Source organism: Condylostylus longicornis, unplaced genomic scaffold (genome assembly GCF_029603195.1).
Source record: "Condylostylus longicornis isolate FDR11 unplaced genomic scaffold, ASM2960319v2 ptg000038l, whole genome shotgun sequence".
Classification (NCBI taxonomy): Eukaryota; Metazoa; Arthropoda; class Insecta; order Diptera; family Dolichopodidae; genus Condylostylus; species Condylostylus longicornis.
The window spans coordinates 17080451-17099280 of NW_026578007.1; the positions used below are offsets into that span (position 1 = coordinate 17080451).

Sequence of the window (18830 nt, forward strand, 5' to 3'; positions counted from 1 at the left end):
TGCGTATCTTGTGTTAAACTTTTAAAGATAGAATTATTCTAAAAGTTGTTACACTTTATACGTATATATGTGGTATACGTGCAGTATGTTGTTTATAAATGGTATACGTGCAGTATAGAAATGTAGTATGTTACGGTAAAAGTGAATAAATTTCTTTTACAGTGCTTTAAGAGTATTCATTAATTTAAATAAAAACTTAATTAAAATTATATTTTGGATTTTTATATACTAAAGATAATAACACCCAAACTGTTATACAAATTACTAATTCCAGAAATTAAAAAAATAAAAGTGAATCTATAATTAAAATTCGATATTGTTTTTTAGTGAAACTCACTAATAACAGTCAGAAAGAAAAATTGATTTTAACTGTATAACAGTTTTTTAGGAATTCTGAAAAATCACAATTAGATCAAAAAATTTCGTACATTAAAAATTATAGTGATATACACTGATATACAAAAAACAATTTTGGTATTTACACAGCGAACTACTTTTTTTTCCCATGAGAGCTAGTTAGTACATAATAAGTTTTTTTAATTTAAAGTAGCGCAATTCAAAAAAAGTAGTTCGTTTCTATAATTATAAAAATTGTCGTCTTGTATATCACTATAAACTATATACAAAATAGTACTACTCTGCGTTTATCCGTTCTTTTTATTCTATTTACAAATATATAGGTGAAATAGAGAAAGAACATAAAGCGAAGGGTTATTGGTGTAAAGTTTGCAAAACGGAGTCTTTCAACCAATTAAATATCGATAAGGAAATTTACTCAATCTTAGATTATCTTAGCCACTTATAATATATTTTACGCCTCTTCCATTTGCAAGGCATTTTAAACACTGGATTGAACACCTTATTACTGTAAAACCTTATTTAAAACATTTCAGTTTAGAAGTTTGTAGTCACAAGAAATGTATATAATAGTATGTACGTTGAAAATTAACATTTCAAAGATTTCAAAGATTAACTTTTACCGTAACATTCTTTGATTGTATTAAATTCCACTTATATACATAAATACTTCATAATATAACTAGTATTTAATAAAAAAAAAAATAATAGTATCATAAAAATCAAAAATATTATAATTTCTTTTACTCTTTTAATGTAAATTCATAAAATTCTAGTTTTCATAACACTCTCATGATGACATGATAAAAACTTTTATAAACAATAATTGATTTGCTAATATGTTTCAAGCAAGATATATATATATGTGTGCGTATATATAATAGCAACTATATTATTATCAAGTTCAATACAAAATAAAAAAAAAACAAAAATAAGATATTTTTCTTTTTAAATAAAAATCAATATTTTATTTAATTTGTAAATAAAATTTTAGGTAAATATGAAATATTTATAGGCACAATACACAATAAACTATAATTTAAAGTAACTCTTATTTGGACATAAATGCTAAGAGAAAAGATTATTGATAATCTTCAAATAAAAAATAATAATTATATTATATTTTACAATTTAGTATATTCTATAATAAAAGAGATTAATTTTTAAAAAATATTCAATAATTAATTTATAAAATTTAAAATTGAATATTTTTTTTGTTTTTTGAAAATTCAAATAATATTATAACAATTTTATAATTTGATACTCAATTGATTTTAAGATTATCAAATCAAAAATTTTTTTAATTATTTAATTTTTTAAATATTTAATTAGAATTATTTTTTAGTTTCTTTACCAATAAACCTTACCAATAAACCTTATTTAAATAATTGCACAAATAAAATTTAATGATAATGTGTACTGCAATACTGCTTTTTTTGCTCATGCCGGGTATTTCCCTCATAATCAATTAAAATTTAAGCCAATATTTTATTGACTAAATCAAATCTAACCGAATCTTTTAAGATTAAATCGAATCTATTTTATAACCAAAGCCTATAAATAAGGACTAAGTTTCACGAATTTTTCAATACGAATTAAATGAATTAAGTCTATTCATCCAATTTGTTACAAAAATTTATATTTAAAATTGTATTAAACATTGAATTCAGTCGTTGTCTTGTTAACTTCTAATTCTGTTCCCAACAAAATATAGATTCTAACATGGGACTTGAATTAAAATTGTATACATTTTATTATGAGTCTCACATAATTTCAACACTATTGAATATTAAAATATAAAATCAATTTTTTAATTCAAATTCACAAATTATTCCATATTTTTTTATATTATATTCATTTATTTTACAATTTCAGATCCCAATTTTTAATTGTAATGCAATTTGAACTGATACATTGCAATTGTAATGCTTCAGTTGAATATTAAACCTATTTCGTTGAATCAACTTTTATCTATATTTTAATTGAAAATTTTAATTTTAATTTCTTTATAATAATAATATACTTATTATAAAATTAATTTTATTATATTATGTAGGTATATAGTTTTATTATCATAAAATGTTATAATAAAAACCATAACAAATAATTTTTAATACTTATTCTTTAATTTGTTTTTTTTTAACCAGTTTCAAATTCATCTGAAAAGAAATGTTCCTCTTGTTTTATTAAGAAATCAAACATTGATATATATATATACATATATATATATTGTAGAGTTTATCATTATCACATTAATTTTCACTTTTATTTTGGTTATGATAAGAAAATAAAATTATTTTATATACAAGCCATAAAATATATAGATACTCTACATAATTATTATTATTTTTATATATTGATATAAAATAATAATAGTAGTTTCTCAATTACCTTGGAACGAAATAAATAATATATCTTAGTTATATTGTGATAGTGAAAAAATTATGAGGTATTGTACTTTACCATATGAGGGAATTTAATTCTATTAATTCCAACAAAAATACACATTTGAAATCCTTAATTAGATTAAAATTAAAATAAAAATAAAAAAAAAATAATCATTGCATACAATTTTATCACGATTTATTGCGTACTTATATAAAAAAAATTTTCAAAAAGAAAAAAATTAAAGTAAACACATAATATTTTTGATCGTCATCGATGATAATTCAAAATTTTAATCATCATCTAAATAAATATCGTAGATATTTTAGATAATAAATAATATATATATATATATTTTTTTTTAACTAAAACGTTAAATATTAGCGTTTCAGTTGTATTTTGATATTTTATGTTACAAATTTCTTGTCTTACAAATACACATTTTCTTTTATTTTTGAGTTCCAAATTTAAAAATAGTAATTTTGTTTTAAAAAAATATTTAAAATACACAAAATAAAGTATTTAATTCAAACACTACATTCAAAATAATAGTATTTACATAAAATGAAATTATTTATCATTATGTATTTAATTCTAAATTAAAAATATTATAATTATAATAATGGATTTTTTTGGATGATTTCATACATACATACATATGTTTCTTTCGAAAAATTATTAAAAACAATCTAAAGTTTTATAAATCAAAAAAAAAAAGAAAAAACGAAAAGAAAAAGAATTGATTTTACGTTTTGTCACTTTCCATTATTGTATTGTTACTAGTTGTTGGTTGTTGATAATTATTTATTTGATCTATACAATCAATAAATGTTGGACATGATGGATGATATATAACAGCAGATGCATGACCTGATCTACCAGATGTTAATGGTGTACCATCAATCCATGAATTCGTTTTTGGATCATATATTTCAACTAAATTTAAAAATGTTGTACCATCAAAACCGCCCATTGCATATAATTGACCATCTAATGCTGTTAATGATAAAGCACTTCTAGCAATTTTAATTGGTGCTACACTTTCCCATATTTGATTTTCTGTATCAAATCTTTCTACTGAATTTAATTGTCGTGTACCATCAAAACCACCAACAACATAAATATATTGATTTAAACTTGCTACACCAGCTCCACTACGACCAATTTGCATTGATGGTACAAATATCCATTCATTATTTTCTGGATGATAACATTCTACTGAATTTAAACGTTCTGTACCATTAAAACCACCAATAGCATATAATAAACGATTAACAACTGCAACACCAACACCTAATCGTTTAAAATGCATTGATTGGACAAGTGTCCATCGATCTTCATCTGGATCATAATATTCTACTGAATTATGATATTCAGATCCAGCCGAACCACCTATTGCATATAATAGTTCATCCATAACAGCTACACCAACTCTATGTCTTGGTACAGACATTGGTGCACATGGTCTCCATAATTCTGTAACAGTATTATATTTATCTACCCAATCTGAATCATATGATGAACCAACTGAATTATTTCTACCACCAACTGCATAAAATATTCCTTTTAAAAATGCTGCACCTAAACCAGATCTTGGAACTCTTAATTTTGGTAAAGTTGTCCAAGTTTTATCATCAACATTGAAACCTTCTAAACTATCAAGTGAACATCTAAAAAAACCTCCAGCTACAAAAATCATACGCGTTGTATTTGGTCGTCTCTCTTTCACTATAGGTTTTTTATGTAATGTTAAGTCTTTAAAAATTTTTGCTAAATATTCACGACAAGCTGGAACTTTTCTAAGTACATCACAATTTTTCATTTGTTCTTTTAAAAAACTTGGAGTTAAAAATTGGCAACGTACAGTACATAAAATACGTTCCATCTTTGGAAAACGATTTTCCTCATCATATTTTACCCATTTTAAAACAGCATCATAAACTTCACGTTCACCTTGTACATTCAATTCATCTTTTTTAATAAGGCCTATTAATTGAAATGGTGATAATTGCAAAAATTCTTCTTCTTGACATACTTGTAAAAAATAACGTTCTATAAATTGATTTGCTTTTTTTTGAAGAGATAGACATCCGTGTTGTTCAGCAAAATTAGCTATTCCAATTGCATTTGTTGGATCTAATTGTCGTTCAAGAAATGCACAACAAGCATCTATTACATTTGGCACTTGAAACATTGTAGCAGCTGGTAATAATTGACACACTGTTACTTCAGTTACTTTAATATGACCAGTGTACATAAAATATATTATTTTACCCATTGCTGTTGGACACACCCCTTGCAATTTAATACGTGACATTTCTGATTCTTTTAAACCACCCGTAAACATTGCTTTAAAATATGGGCTAGCTGCTGATAAAACAACTTTATGAGCATGAAAGAGCTCATGTTTTACTTCTAATATAACATCTGTTAACATTTGATGAGATCTCATCATAGACATCATTTTCATAGCTTCTTTTGCATAATTTGCTAAACAAAATGTCATATCATCCTCTTTTGAATTGAAATCATCGCCCTGACAAAATGCTCCATCCGAGCCCACATTAATTTCAGGTAAAACTTCTTCGTCCATAAATGTTTTTGTAAAAATTATTATTAAAGCTTTCTGATATTTACGGTGTGATGATGATTGTGCTAATTTTCTTTTTGTTTTCTTTTTTTTGCAATAAAATATTTTAATTCTCCCTAAAAGTAATGGATTTAGTCACGTAATAATTTATAAAAAGAACTATTTCCGGATCAATTTCTTTTATTTTAATTCAATATTAACTATTTTTTAGTGTTTATATTAAAACTGGGAAAGCCCAAAAAAAAAAAATTATTTATTAAAAATTTATAAGACTAATTGTTTATAACATTTACAACTAACTCGCCCGAAAAAGCAAATAACAAAACAAACTATACAAGAAAAATGACACAGCGGGTTTATTAGAGTGTGCGTGCATAACGACTGATATGACTGATAAGCCGCTGTCATTATGTAGTTTTTCATTTGTACTAAGTCAAAATTTTAAAACGCCACAAAATTAAATATAAAGCAGTCGCTAACTAGTTTTATATTATTTTTGACATTTATGTGATAAGAAATTTTTATATAGATGCGAGGTTGTTTAATTATATACAAACGATGATAATATATGTATATGTATACCTGTGTATTTTATATACTAACCCCTATAGACAATTACAACGAATTACAGCCATTTGTGGTAACGGTGAAGAAATATTTCATGATTGTATTCCTGGGGTTTAGTTATTTAATGTAAACCAGAGAGAAACGTTTGCTCGGTTAAACAATATAAGAAATTAACGACTTCACATAAGAGCAGTTGTGTACATTCTCGATGTAACTAAATTCTTTTGAGCGGAAATCAACAATTCTTAATTAAAATAGCTAAGGTACTCCTTCGCACGGGTGTAAAAGAAAATATTTTATGTTTTATTTATCGGATCCAAGGGTTCCGTCTTAATCCTATGAATAGCAGTTTTATATAGAATCGCAAAGGATATATATGTATATATATATATATATGTATATATATATATATATATATATATATATATATATATATATATCAGGATATTAGGAGTAATCTTCAGAAATGATACAAAGTTTACAACAGCAAAAATTGTGTATTAAAACACCCATTAATAATATAAATAAAAGTGAATATCTTGCATAAACATATTATATATTACGTTCTAAAACTATAATTTTATATAAAATTTATCAAAATATGTTATTTATTACATATTCTTACAATTATATAATACATAAAACATTAAAAATACAATTTACTTTCACCAATAATAAACTCTTTTTAAAAGTCCATAAAATAAAGGTATGTACAATATACAAGCAATATATGTATGTATGTAATAATCTTATAGTTTCGAATTAAAATATGAATTAATAGCTTCAAAAAATTCATTTGTATACCATCTTTGCTGTAAAGCATCTGCTTCATTTAAAATTGCTTTTTCTAATTCATTTTTATCAATATTTTGTATTAGTTCTTTCGTTGTTCTCAAAGCACCAATCGGAAGTTTAGAAAATTCAATTAATTTAGACCATATTTTATCTATTTCATTGATTTGAAAAATTTCCGATACAAAATTAAATTTTAATGCTTCATCTGCAGTCAATTTATGATTACATAATAACATTTCCATAGCTTTTGATTTACCCAAAATTTTTGGAAATGTATATGAAGAACCACCTTCAGCACAAATACCCAATTTAACAAATGGTGTACAAAAATATGCTGTATTTGAACAATATATTATATCACATAAAGCAGCAGTTGTTGCAGCTACACCAAAACATGGACCATTTACTACTGCAACCAATAATTTTGGAAATGTATAAAATGATCTTATAAAATCTAAAATCATAAATTTTTTTCGGCTCATTAGACCATCCAAATCTGTATCTTCTTCTTGTATAGCTATAGATCTTGTTAAATCATTTCCAGAACTATAAAACTCTCCAACACCTACAATAGAAAGAATTTTTCAATTATATAATAAAAACTTTTATCACTAATTTTAGTATATGTAGATATAGGTAATGGGTAGTAAATTGTACATATACATTTTATATTTTGAAAAATAATATTAAGACGAAATAGGAAAGGAGTTCAGGCACTGTGCTCTAAAAGTGAAGTTTTCACAAATTTATTGCAACTCAATGTTACGCATCATCACAAAACGGAACTTTAAACCTAAGTAAAACCGAACTTTGAGTTTTATTATCATACAAAAAATCTGTTCTTAGGTGAAATTTAAGATACTAGCTATTAATTGCAACAAAACTATTTATGGTGGTAGGAAGGTACTAAAAAATATTGAATAATTTTAATTGCTAATCAATTGTAAAACAATAAAATATCATATGCAAAATTACAGGGAAGTTCTATTTGTGTTTTAATTTTTTGATTCATCCAAATGCTTACCGGTTAATGCTACAACGGTAATGTTATCATCTTTTGCTGCTTCACGAAAAATATTAGGTAAAGTCTTGTAAATCGTATCATCCATTGCATTTTTCTTCTTTGGTCTATTAAATTTTACAATTAATAATTTACCGCGTTGTTCTATAATTAAACTTTTATCTTGCTGGGCTGCCATTTTTCAATATGTGCAATACAATTCTAGAAACTGAAGTACTGTTCTATTCACTTAATAAGAATGACAAACAATTTTCTTCGATTCAAAATAAAATTTTACTGATAAGAAATCGTTTTCCTTACAGATGCCCATTAGCAATTGTTGTTATTAAGATCAGCTGTTCTACAAATGACATAATGAGAAGTGGTTAAGTCATTTTTCAAAATTGTTTGTTTTACAAAAAATTTAGCGGCTTAGACTTGCTAGAAAATTGTTTTAAACTTGATGACATTAGAATAGATTTGTAATTCTACCTTAAAATAGTGCTTTAGTTTAAAATATTCTAAGAAACTTTTGTTGATTGGTGGTCTTTTTGGCTTAAATTTGTTTAATTTATAATTAAACCCGCAACTTAATTTTTCACTTTTTTATTTAAAATTTCTTAATTTAAAACTTTTTATAATTCCAAATATTCACAATGAATTGTCTAGTCAACAATAACAAAAACCAGCAAACAATTAATTAATTTTTGAATTCGCCCTAAACAGCCACAAAGTCGGCTTACAACAAGTTTAACTATGAAGCAAGTTTACAATGGCTATAAATTTTTTTTTGACAGCAATTTGTTTATTTACATTTAACCTAGAATAATATTTTCTACTTATATAGAATAAAGTTGAATGATGTGTTTTGTAATTTCAAATTAACCAAAAATGAAACTTTTAGTTTACAGATCAATTTTATTAAGAAATTTTAACATTCGAATCTTATTAAATGGATGGGTAACAAACTCTGCAAAAGGTTTTCATTCATAACGTTTAAAAAAAAACTATAAATTTTTTTTATTAAATTATAATAAATTACAATTTAGCTTTCATATCAACTGCATATCAACCACAAGTAGTTGAATCAGGAAAAGCTGAGAAATGGTCTAAGAACACTATAAATTACGCTAATGGTATACGAAACAAACAGTTTGTTATGATTATTCCACCTCCAAATGTTACCGGTTACTTACATTTGGGTCATTCATTGATGGCAACTATTCAAGATGTTTTATGCAGGCGAAAACAGCAATTAGGATATGAAACTATTTGGATACCTGGCACAGATCATGCAGGAATAGCCACCCAGGTTGTTGTTGAGAAGAAATTATTAAAGGAAAAAAAATGTACAAGACATCAATTAGGTAGAGAAAATTTTGTAAAAGAAATATGGGCATGGAAAGATGAAAAAGAGAATAAAATTAATAGAGATTTAAAAAAACTTGGATGCTTATTAAATTGGGATAAAGAATATTTTACTATGGATAAAAAACAAAGTGTAGCAGTTACAAAAGCATTCATTAAATTATTTGAAGAAAATTTAATTGAACGTAGGAATTCCTTAGTAAATTGGTCCTGCTCCTTACAATCAGCAATAAGCGATATTGAAGTGGATTCAAGAGAAATAAATGGTCCGACAATTATATCCGTTCCTAACCATAACAAAAGTGTTACTTTTGGTCGACTATATGATATATCGTATAAAATAAAAGATTTAGACGAAGAAATTGTTGTTTCCACAACGAGACCAGAGACTTTGTTAGGTAACATTATTTACTTAAGTAACTATTATAATTTGAGAATCTTCATATATATTGTATTAATTTTTTCAGGTGATGTTGCAGTAGCAGTTAATCCAAATGATCCAAGATATCAAAAATATAAAGAACATTCAACTATGTTATGGCATCCCTTTCGAAATGAACATATTCCTTTAATATTTGATGCAAATGTGGAAATCGAATTTGGTACAGGTGCTGTTAAAATAACACCAGCCCATGACAAAATTGATTTTGAAATTGCTGAACGTCACAATTTAAATACCCAAATGAGTGTGTTTACAGAAGAAGGAAAAATTAATTCAAGCTATGAAGAATTTTCAAATTTACCAAGATTTGAAGCTAGAGATAAGATTCTAAAAGATTTATCTAATTTAGGCTTACTTAAAGGTATGAAAGATCATAAAATGATTTTACCAATGTGCTCTAGAAGTAAGGATGTTGTTGAATATATGTTACGTCCACAGTGGTTTTTAAAATGTCAAGATATGGCTAAAGAAGCAATTAAAGCAGTAGAAATAGGAAAAATAAAAATTCATCCTCGAAATTTTGAAAACGAATGGTTTAAATGGTTACAAAATTCTAAAGATTGGTGTATATCTAGACAATTATGGTGGGGTCATCAAATACCGGCGTATTTAGCTAAAATAAATGACCGAAAAATTTGGGTTGCTGCAGAATCTGAGGAACAAGCTTTTGAAAAAGTTAATTCTGTGTTAACATCCGGAAAAGAAAATATTAAAATCACTAGAGATGAAGATGTTTTGGATACATGGTTTTCATCTTCTTTACTTCCATTTTCTTGTTTTGACTGGCCAAAAGAATCGTTTAAAAATTTCTATCCTTTGGATTTAATGGAGACTGGCCATGATATTTTATTTTTTTGGGTAGCTCGTATGGTAATGTTAGGACAAAAATTAACAGGTGATATTCCATTTAAAAATATTCTCTTAAATGGAATAGTTTGTGATGCTCATGGTAGAAAAATGTCAAAGAGTTTGGGAAATATAGTTATGCCAGATCAAGTAATAAATGGAGCATCATTTGAGGTATGCGCTTACTTTTAATTTTTTATCAAAGTAAAAAACTATTTTGTTTTAGGATATGAAATTAGAAATTGAAAAATCTCACAATAGCGGAATACTTAGTTCAGATGAAATGAAAAAATCTGTTTCAAATTTTAAAAAAATTTTTCCAAAAGGGATCCCAGAATGCGGAACCGATGCTTTACGTTTTACATTACTGAGTCACAATATAAAAAGTCATTTTATAAATTTTGATGTATCTGAATGCCATACTAACAGATTATTTTTGAACAAGATATGGCAAGCTACACGCTATACTTTGCAATCATTTGAAAAAATTAAAATCGATTCATCCTTTATGGAAAATTTAAAACTAACTAGTTTAAATCTATGTAATATGGATAAATGGATTTTAAGCCGTTTAATGAATACGAAAGAAATATGTTATCAAAGCTATGATAACTATAATTTTCATTTAGCAACACAAGCCATTAAAACATTCTTCTATTCAAATTTTTGTGATACATATTTGGTAATAATTAATATTTTTTTTTTTATAAATTTTATAATTTATGTAATTTTTGATTTAGGAAACAACAAAATCTGCTGTACAAGAAAATTCTAGCAAAGGAGTATCTCATTGTATAGTCTTAGCGATTTGTTTGAGTGAAGGGTTTAAAATGATGTCTCCTATAACACCATTTATAACAGAGGAATTATCTCAGCATATTCCAAAATTTTCATTTAAAGAAAATACTTTAGATTCTACTTTTATTAACGATAAACTTGAAATTGAAGTTGCAGAAATTTTGAATATTTGTACATCCATTCGTCAATTAAACAGTCAAAATAATATTGTTAAAAAACACGAACCAAAAGTTTATCTATTTGCAAATAGTAATGAAGCATTTGAATTATTAAATGAATACAAAGATATAATATCAACTTTGTCTCAAATTTCGGAATTATTTTTATTTAAAGATTCAGATGATATTAAAAAATTTAATTATGTTTCAACAGCTGGACATTTATGTAGTTTTGGTAAGCAAAATTATATTATTACTTTTGTTATATAAAATATGTTGCTATTTATTTAAGTATTTTAAATTTTTAAGGTATTAAAACGAATGAGATCATAGTTAAATCAAATGATAATTCATCTATAAATATAAAAAAGCTGACAAGACTGGAAAATGATTTAAAAAAATTAATGATAACAATTTCAAGTGAAGGGTATAAGAGGTCTGTGAATGAAACTGTGCAATCGAAGCATTTGGAAAGAGTATGATTTTTAATTATTGTTGTATTAATTATAATATAAACTTGTTTAATTTTTAGATTAAGCATTTGGAACTAGAAATAAGTAAAATAAAAGGAATTTCATCATGATGTTAGACTAATTGGATCACACAAAGGCAATTTTATGAAAAATTTATTTCCGAATATGAAAGTAAGTTTAAATGATCACAGTATACATAGTTCAAGATCTATTAAACGCCTTAATTAATATTAAATTAAAGTGAAGCTTTTTAATATTATTTTTAAAATATCATACGATATTTATTAATTAAAATCTAAACTGTTATTTACATTGTTTTCAATTTTAAATATAGTCAAAGTTATTTAAATTTTAAATAAAAAAATTCTAGCATTTTATTACAAAACAAAAAAAAAAAATTCTCTGTTCTCACCTAAATTAAGTTTTACGTTTCTAAATCAGTTCTTATTGTATATTAATATATCTTAACAATTAAGAAATTGGACATGTATTTTGTGAATACGATAATGCAAAACCTCTATTTGATATATCATAATCTTCATTCGAATCTGTAACTACATATAAAACAAATGGTTTAATATTACTTGTTGTATCTCCCAAACCTAAACCACAAAATCGATCACTTGGAAGTCTTGCATTATTTTGTGTAGGATATGGTATTATAACATAATCAGTTGTACAATCTTGTGATTGTACTGCTGATGTACCAATTAAAGTTGGATCAAGAGCACCAACGTCACCAGTAACAGTAAATGAATATGGATCTGAACTTAATTGACTCCAAGTTATTGAACATTGATTTGAACCCATTCGAATACAAATTCCATATTGTTGATTTGCTATTTGTCTTGTTCCCGGTAAACCTATAGAATTTAAAGCTGAACTGGCAGCTGAACCATAATTAAAACTTTGTACTGTACCAGATGTATCAAAATAATACTGTAAACAACCGGACGGTGCCAAATTTGGTGAATTACACGAAATTTGTGATACTTGCATTTGCCATTGACGATTAAATGTAAATGATGCTGTTGTTAAAATTGATAATGTAATTGGGTTTTCACCATTAAAATTAACATAAACATGTGAACCAGAATTTTCACCACATATTCGAGGTACTCTTGATGATCCACCATTTACTGAAAAATAATCAATATTACAAGTTCCATCTCCATTTGGTGGTGCCAGAGAAAATGCTAAGAAATCAATTCTTAATTGACATATACCAGAATCACACGGTTCAACAATTAATGTGCAACTAAAATTAAAAATATCTTTACAGGTATAGAAAGGAATATTAGAAATGTTTTTTTTTTTTTTTTGTAAAATTACCTTGATCCACCTGGAAAAGTTCCTGGATAACCTCTATTATAAAAATATGTGTTATTAAAAGCTGTTGTTGTACCACAAGACTGTTGATCTAATGAAAAAGTTCAACACTAATATAAAATTTTTAATAAATAAAAAAAAACCATATAATTGAAATAAATTTAAAACTTACAAACACAACATACAGCCTGTTTTGTTATAGTACTGCAACTTCCTGTAGCAACACCTCCATTATCAGAGCATTCTCCTTTAATAACACAAGTTCCAGACATTAAATTTTTTCCAATGCAAAGATCATTTGAAAATCTTCCAATTGTATAAAATGGGAAAACTGAAAAATATAATTGAAATGTGTTCGTGTTATACAATATCATTTAATTGTTAAATAATATTATGCATATGGGTTAATGCATGAATACTAATTATTACCAAAATTAACACCTTGCTTAAAGTATTTTAAAGTTATTTAACGCTTACAAAACTAAATATTAAAAATTTACAATTCTTATTATATTGTTTAAGTTATTTAATCTATACACTTTTTTTTTATGTTTAGTTCTAAATGACCCACAATATGTTGGTGGTATTTTTCAAATTTTATTAAATTTGTAAGATTGTATGTACAAAAGGAATGTTAATAGGTTTTTGATGTCATAATGCTAATAATATTATTTAAGAAAGTTTTGGTAGTGAATTCTTTGCTTTATAATTTTTCTCTTTTGTCTTAAACTTTGTCAAAAGTCCGTTTTGCATAATATGCGTTAAATTGTATATACAAGTTGGACACAAATTTTTTTTATATTATTCGTGATAGCTATTTTGAATTTTTTCCATAGCTTTTGGAGCGTAATTAAAACTGTACCAAATATTCACATACATATATATCTTATTTCAGTTTTAATGATATAGGGGCTTTCTTACAGCTAATCCTGCAACATTACTTGATAGTCTATGAAAAATGAATATAAATAATGAAATTCTATTTTCTAAAATATAAAAAATGTAAAGATATTTAAAAAAGTTCTTAAGAAACAGTTTCAAATTCTCAAATCCCAGAAAAATATTACGGTATTAAAAGCATTACTTATTTATATATAACAGTACAGGTTCAAAATACTCGTCCAGATTTTGTTTTAAAATAAAAAATGCAATTATATATTTAGATTTTTTAAATTTCTACATGAGTCTACAGCCAAATAAAAATTTTTATATTATGAAATTGCGAACTTAAATGACTAGTATAAGTTTTGCCCAATTGAATATAACAAAAACGGCTTTATGGTATATCAAAATCATGTAATTGGCTATGAACAGCTCTTTCCAAAAAAAAAAGACCATAATTTTAAAAGTAAACTTAGATCTTCTTTAAAAAAAAAACTGATTCTTAAAAAAATTTTAAACGTGAAATTACATAAATTTCATTTAAAAAATATAAATTTCCACTTTAATATTTAATGTCCAGTTAATCCTAAAAGATTCAATATAGTTTAAGATTGACGAATGTTGAATATTATAAAAATTTTGTCTTTGAAGGTACCTTTTGTTTTAAAACATGGATGTCAAGACTTTTGAAACTATGGGCCAATTTCCAATATTCTGTATGACAAAAGGGCCACAAAATAAAACAATTAATTCAATTTTTAAGGTGTATAAACGTTTATTTATTTTTTATTAGAAGTACTGGGAGCTGAGTAACACTGCTTCTGTTGAACAAGTCTTAAAATGTATGTTGATCCAAATAATGACAAAAAACGAGCGGCGTGATCACATAAATTTTATTATAAACCATAATAATATTTTAACAATTCGTTTTAGAGGGCCGCACCAAAATAAGAAAATGGCCGCATGCGGCCCACGGGCCGCAATTTTCACATCTATGTTTTAAAAGATGCTAGACAGTGTGACAAGAAGTTTCTTGTTAATCTAATTCATAAGGTGTATTAACCGGTCGTGAAGGGTAGTGATTGTGTTTAAAACTATTGCCCTATAAATTGTGCCGTCGGAAAATACGTATAGATTTTTAAAAATAGGAATTGTGGCACAGGATTCCACAATTACAAGTCTAGATATTTCTAATTTTTAAACGAAAAATCTATAATTTTATTAATTTTTTAATTTTCTTTGAGAAACACTGATATAGCTAATTTATACTATAATAAATCATAATTTTTAGTAAATTAAAGAATTATAAAATAAATTTTTAATGTTCCATATCAAATGTAAATTTGAAATAATTTATTAATTAGCTTATTTAAATATTTTACATTGCATAAATATTTATAAATATTTGTCATATATAAGGCCTCACATTACTACATCTAATTTCTATAATGCCATATTAAATATGTAAATACAAAAAAAAAAACTACGTTCTAACTAAAAATTAAAATTAATTTCCACACCCCTTTCTTATACTGTGAATACTTAATGACCTAATACCTTCTTTTTTTTTTGTTTTTTTTTACATAAAATCTCTTTTAATTTTATTACTCACATCTAGCTTGTCTTGATTGACCATTAGTTAGAAGTTTTGTATTATTATTTGGATCCTTACCAATAGCATATCCAATTAGACCCATAAATATTAAACTTAATATAATATTAATCATTTTATTATCATTTAAATTTTTATTAAATATATATAAATATTAATTTTATAATATTTTTTCTCATAAAAATTATTTTAATATAAAATAAATTGATTAATATACATTTAAAAGAATATTTTATTTTAAATTTATTTTTTGTTTTTAAAATTAATTATTTTAAAATCATATAAATTCTCTAATTAATTTTTCACTTTATGAACACTCTTGAATATACAATAAATAATTGAAATTTTATAAACATTTTCTTATAATTTTAATTTTAAATAAAAATTTAACATTCTAAATTATTGATAAATTATTTTTATATTTAAATTTGAAAATTTCTCTTGTAATTATTTTTTGTATTTAGTAAAATAATTTTTAAATTTAAATAATCCGACGCATATTATCGCATTTAATTATTTCTAATATTAATTTAATAAAGGTTTTAATATTTTTATAATCTGCGACAATTTAAACAATGAATATAATGTTAACTCTATTACATTTTAAAATATACTAAATTTTAATAAAATAAAAAATCTCTTATACTATTTAAGATTGGAATCTCTTATACTATTTAAGATTTAAAGTATATTAGAAGTACAGATATGTAAATAAATGAAAAGGTGCTAATTATTTTTGAAGATTTAAAATTATTATAATATATGTAACCGTGACACAGACAGATTTATTATATTTATGTACTTATTAGTAAGTAAATAAAAAAAAAAAATAAAATACTAAGGGATTTAGCAAGTTGTTAATTTCTATGAGGTTTTTTAAAAAGTACAGAATTACATATTATATTAAATTTCCTTTTATTGAGATACTTAATTAATTTTAAATCATATACAATTTATGAATAAGACAATTAAGTATAACAGACTAAGATAAACAACAAGTCCCAATTCTTTACATTTAAAATTTAATTTTGAGAGTTGGGCATCAACTTAATTAAACACAATAAATTATTAATAATAAATTTTCTTACATTTGATAGAATCTTAATGTTAAAATCATAATGACACTTTCCTACAGTAAAAGACGAACAGACTTTTTGAAATATAAGTTTAATAATAATTGAATTTTATGTTAAAATTTCTACAAATAAATAGTTTATGTTTCATTCAAAAATAATTTTTTTTTTGTCAAAGATATTTTAAAGATATTCGGATTTTGAATATCTTCGGATTTGATCTTTACCGATTTTTATATGTATGTATGTACATATCTGAAATGAATTGAAGCTATATATTTAAAAATTTATATGTTAGTATGTTAGTATATATTTTTAAAATAAAGATTCAGTACTTTTGTATATAAATTTCTTATGAAAATTTTGAAATAAATTATTATTTTTAAGAATTAGAATAACATATACATATACATATTATAATGTATGGACTTTTGTTAATTTAGAACTTTCTTTGAAAATAATTTATAAAATTTGAAAGTGTTCTAGATTCATTTTAATATAGATTATTATAATTTTTAACTACAAACATATGTACATATATAAAAAAATCTTGTCACTTTCTAGAATGTACATAATATACAAAAATTAAAGAAAAATATCTAAAACTGATGTTTGGATATTTAAATATCCAAAACTATAATTTGTGAAGGTTATATGTAGGACAATTGGTTAAATATATTTTGCTATCTTATGCTATAGGTATTATATTAAAGTAGATTATTTTGCTTATTTTATAGTAAATAAATTTTACAGTAGTAAAATAGTGTTTTATATTATTTTATGTTAAATGCCAAGTATTTTGCATTTCCTCACTTAATTACATTAAATTATTATAGTTATAGATGCAGTTAATTGTTAAAAATATTTATTCTCAATTTTATTTACAGCAATTCAGTGTTAGTTCCTTCATTGGTATGTTTACATGTTGATTACAATTATGATGGTGGAATATTCTTCAAAAATTTTGAGTATTTTAAATAATGTAAACAATTCTTGATTTTCTTGATGATCTATTATTTATTAATGATCCATAACAGTTGTAATTTATTATACAAATAATAATTATTCATGTACGTATACATACTCGTATTTATCTAAAAAATCATATTGTGTTTATTTTATTTTATTTTTTTCTTATATTACTTTTACTTCCCGAAAATAATCTACAAAGAAAAAAGAATATATAATTTATTATTATTTATTTTTAATTTTTAAACATTATTGTATAGGATAATATCAAAATTAATAATGAATAAACAGATAAGATTTTTTCTTGTTGATTTGAATTATGTATATTGGGGCTTGAATTATTAAAAATACAATAAGAATTTTAAACTAAATAGTCCTAGTAATAAATATTATGGTATGTCGATTGATTCAGTAAAATTTTTCAATCAAAATTTAAAAAAATAGATTACTAAGAATATATTATATACTGAAAATTAAATCTATAATACCTATATAAATTTATAATTTAGTAGTGCTAAAGAAGATCAATTCATTGATTTCAAAATGTGAAAAAAATGTACATAGGTATATAATATGTAGGTGAGGATTTATTATTTGTAGACTACACACGCGTGTATTCTCATTATTGATTTCATTTTGTTTAAATAAAATAATAATTGAAATGATTCAAGTGAATATTATGGTCATTCCCTTACTATTGAACTTAAATTTTTACTTATTAAAAATAATTATAATATTATTGTTTTATCTTTATGTTTAATAGAAATTGGAGCAACATGAAATTTTATTGTTTTTTTTTTTCTTTTCATTTTTTAACACTAAATATTTTAATAAATTAGCACTATCATAATTGTTATAGTTTTAGTTATACACGATTTATAATAAATAGAATATATGATATAAAATTTTTAACGGTTTTCTTCAAAATATAGATACATATATAGATAAATATATAAGATGAATATCTAGGTACATGAGTACATATACATATGTACAAGATGTCCAAGATTTAATAATGATATTATTATTGTATGAAATAATAGGTTCTGGGTGAAAATAGCAATTTTTGAATTTTTAAATTTTATGCTCCTAAAATAGTGTTTTGTTATGCTTCTCCTTCTCCTTCAAGGCTTCCTTGAACCTAAAAAAAATAAATTAATTATAAAATTTTAGCAATTAAGAATTA

The 18830-nt window shown here is 24.1% G+C and overlaps 4 protein-coding genes across 4 annotated transcripts; 1 reads left to right on the plus strand and 3 right to left on the minus strand.

The window, feature by feature from the left end:
* Positions 1-3487: 3487 nt before the first annotated feature.
* LOC129608955 (kelch-like ECH-associated protein 1) lies at positions 3488-5634 on the minus strand. The gene has a single exon (XM_055520762.1). The coding sequence runs from the start codon at positions 5333-5335 to the stop codon at positions 3488-3490; it is 1848 nt and encodes a 615-aa protein (XP_055376737.1). The 5' UTR covers positions 5336-5634.
* Positions 5635-6542: 908 nt separating this feature from the next.
* Positions 6543-8045, minus strand: LOC129609086 (enoyl-CoA delta isomerase 2). Its single transcript, XM_055520948.1, has 2 exons — positions 7719-8045; positions 6543-7259 (listed from the first exon to the last, which is right to left on the minus strand). Exons 1-2 carry the CDS (start codon positions 7891-7893, stop codon positions 6649-6651), a joined length of 786 nt encoding a protein of 261 aa, XP_055376923.1. The 5' UTR covers positions 7894-8045; the 3' UTR covers positions 6543-6648.
* A 605-nt stretch (positions 8046-8650) lies between these two features.
* LOC129608956 (valine--tRNA ligase) lies at positions 8651-12083 on the plus strand. Its single transcript, XM_055520763.1, has 7 exons — positions 8651-8654; positions 8744-9460; positions 9530-10524; positions 10577-11032; positions 11091-11541; positions 11616-11782; positions 11839-12083. Exons 1-7 carry the CDS (start codon positions 8651-8653, stop codon positions 11887-11889), a joined length of 2841 nt encoding a protein of 946 aa, XP_055376738.1. The 3' UTR covers positions 11890-12083.
* Positions 12084-12250: 167 nt separating this feature from the next.
* On the minus strand, positions 12251-15687 carry LOC129608957 (uncharacterized). Its single transcript, XM_055520764.1, has 4 exons — positions 15603-15687; positions 13281-13439; positions 13112-13199; positions 12251-13037 (listed from the first exon to the last, which is right to left on the minus strand). The coding sequence occupies exons 1-4, from the start codon at positions 15685-15687 to the stop codon at positions 12251-12253; spliced, it is 1119 nt and encodes a 372-aa protein (XP_055376739.1).
* Between the last annotated feature and the right edge of the window lie 3143 nt (positions 15688-18830).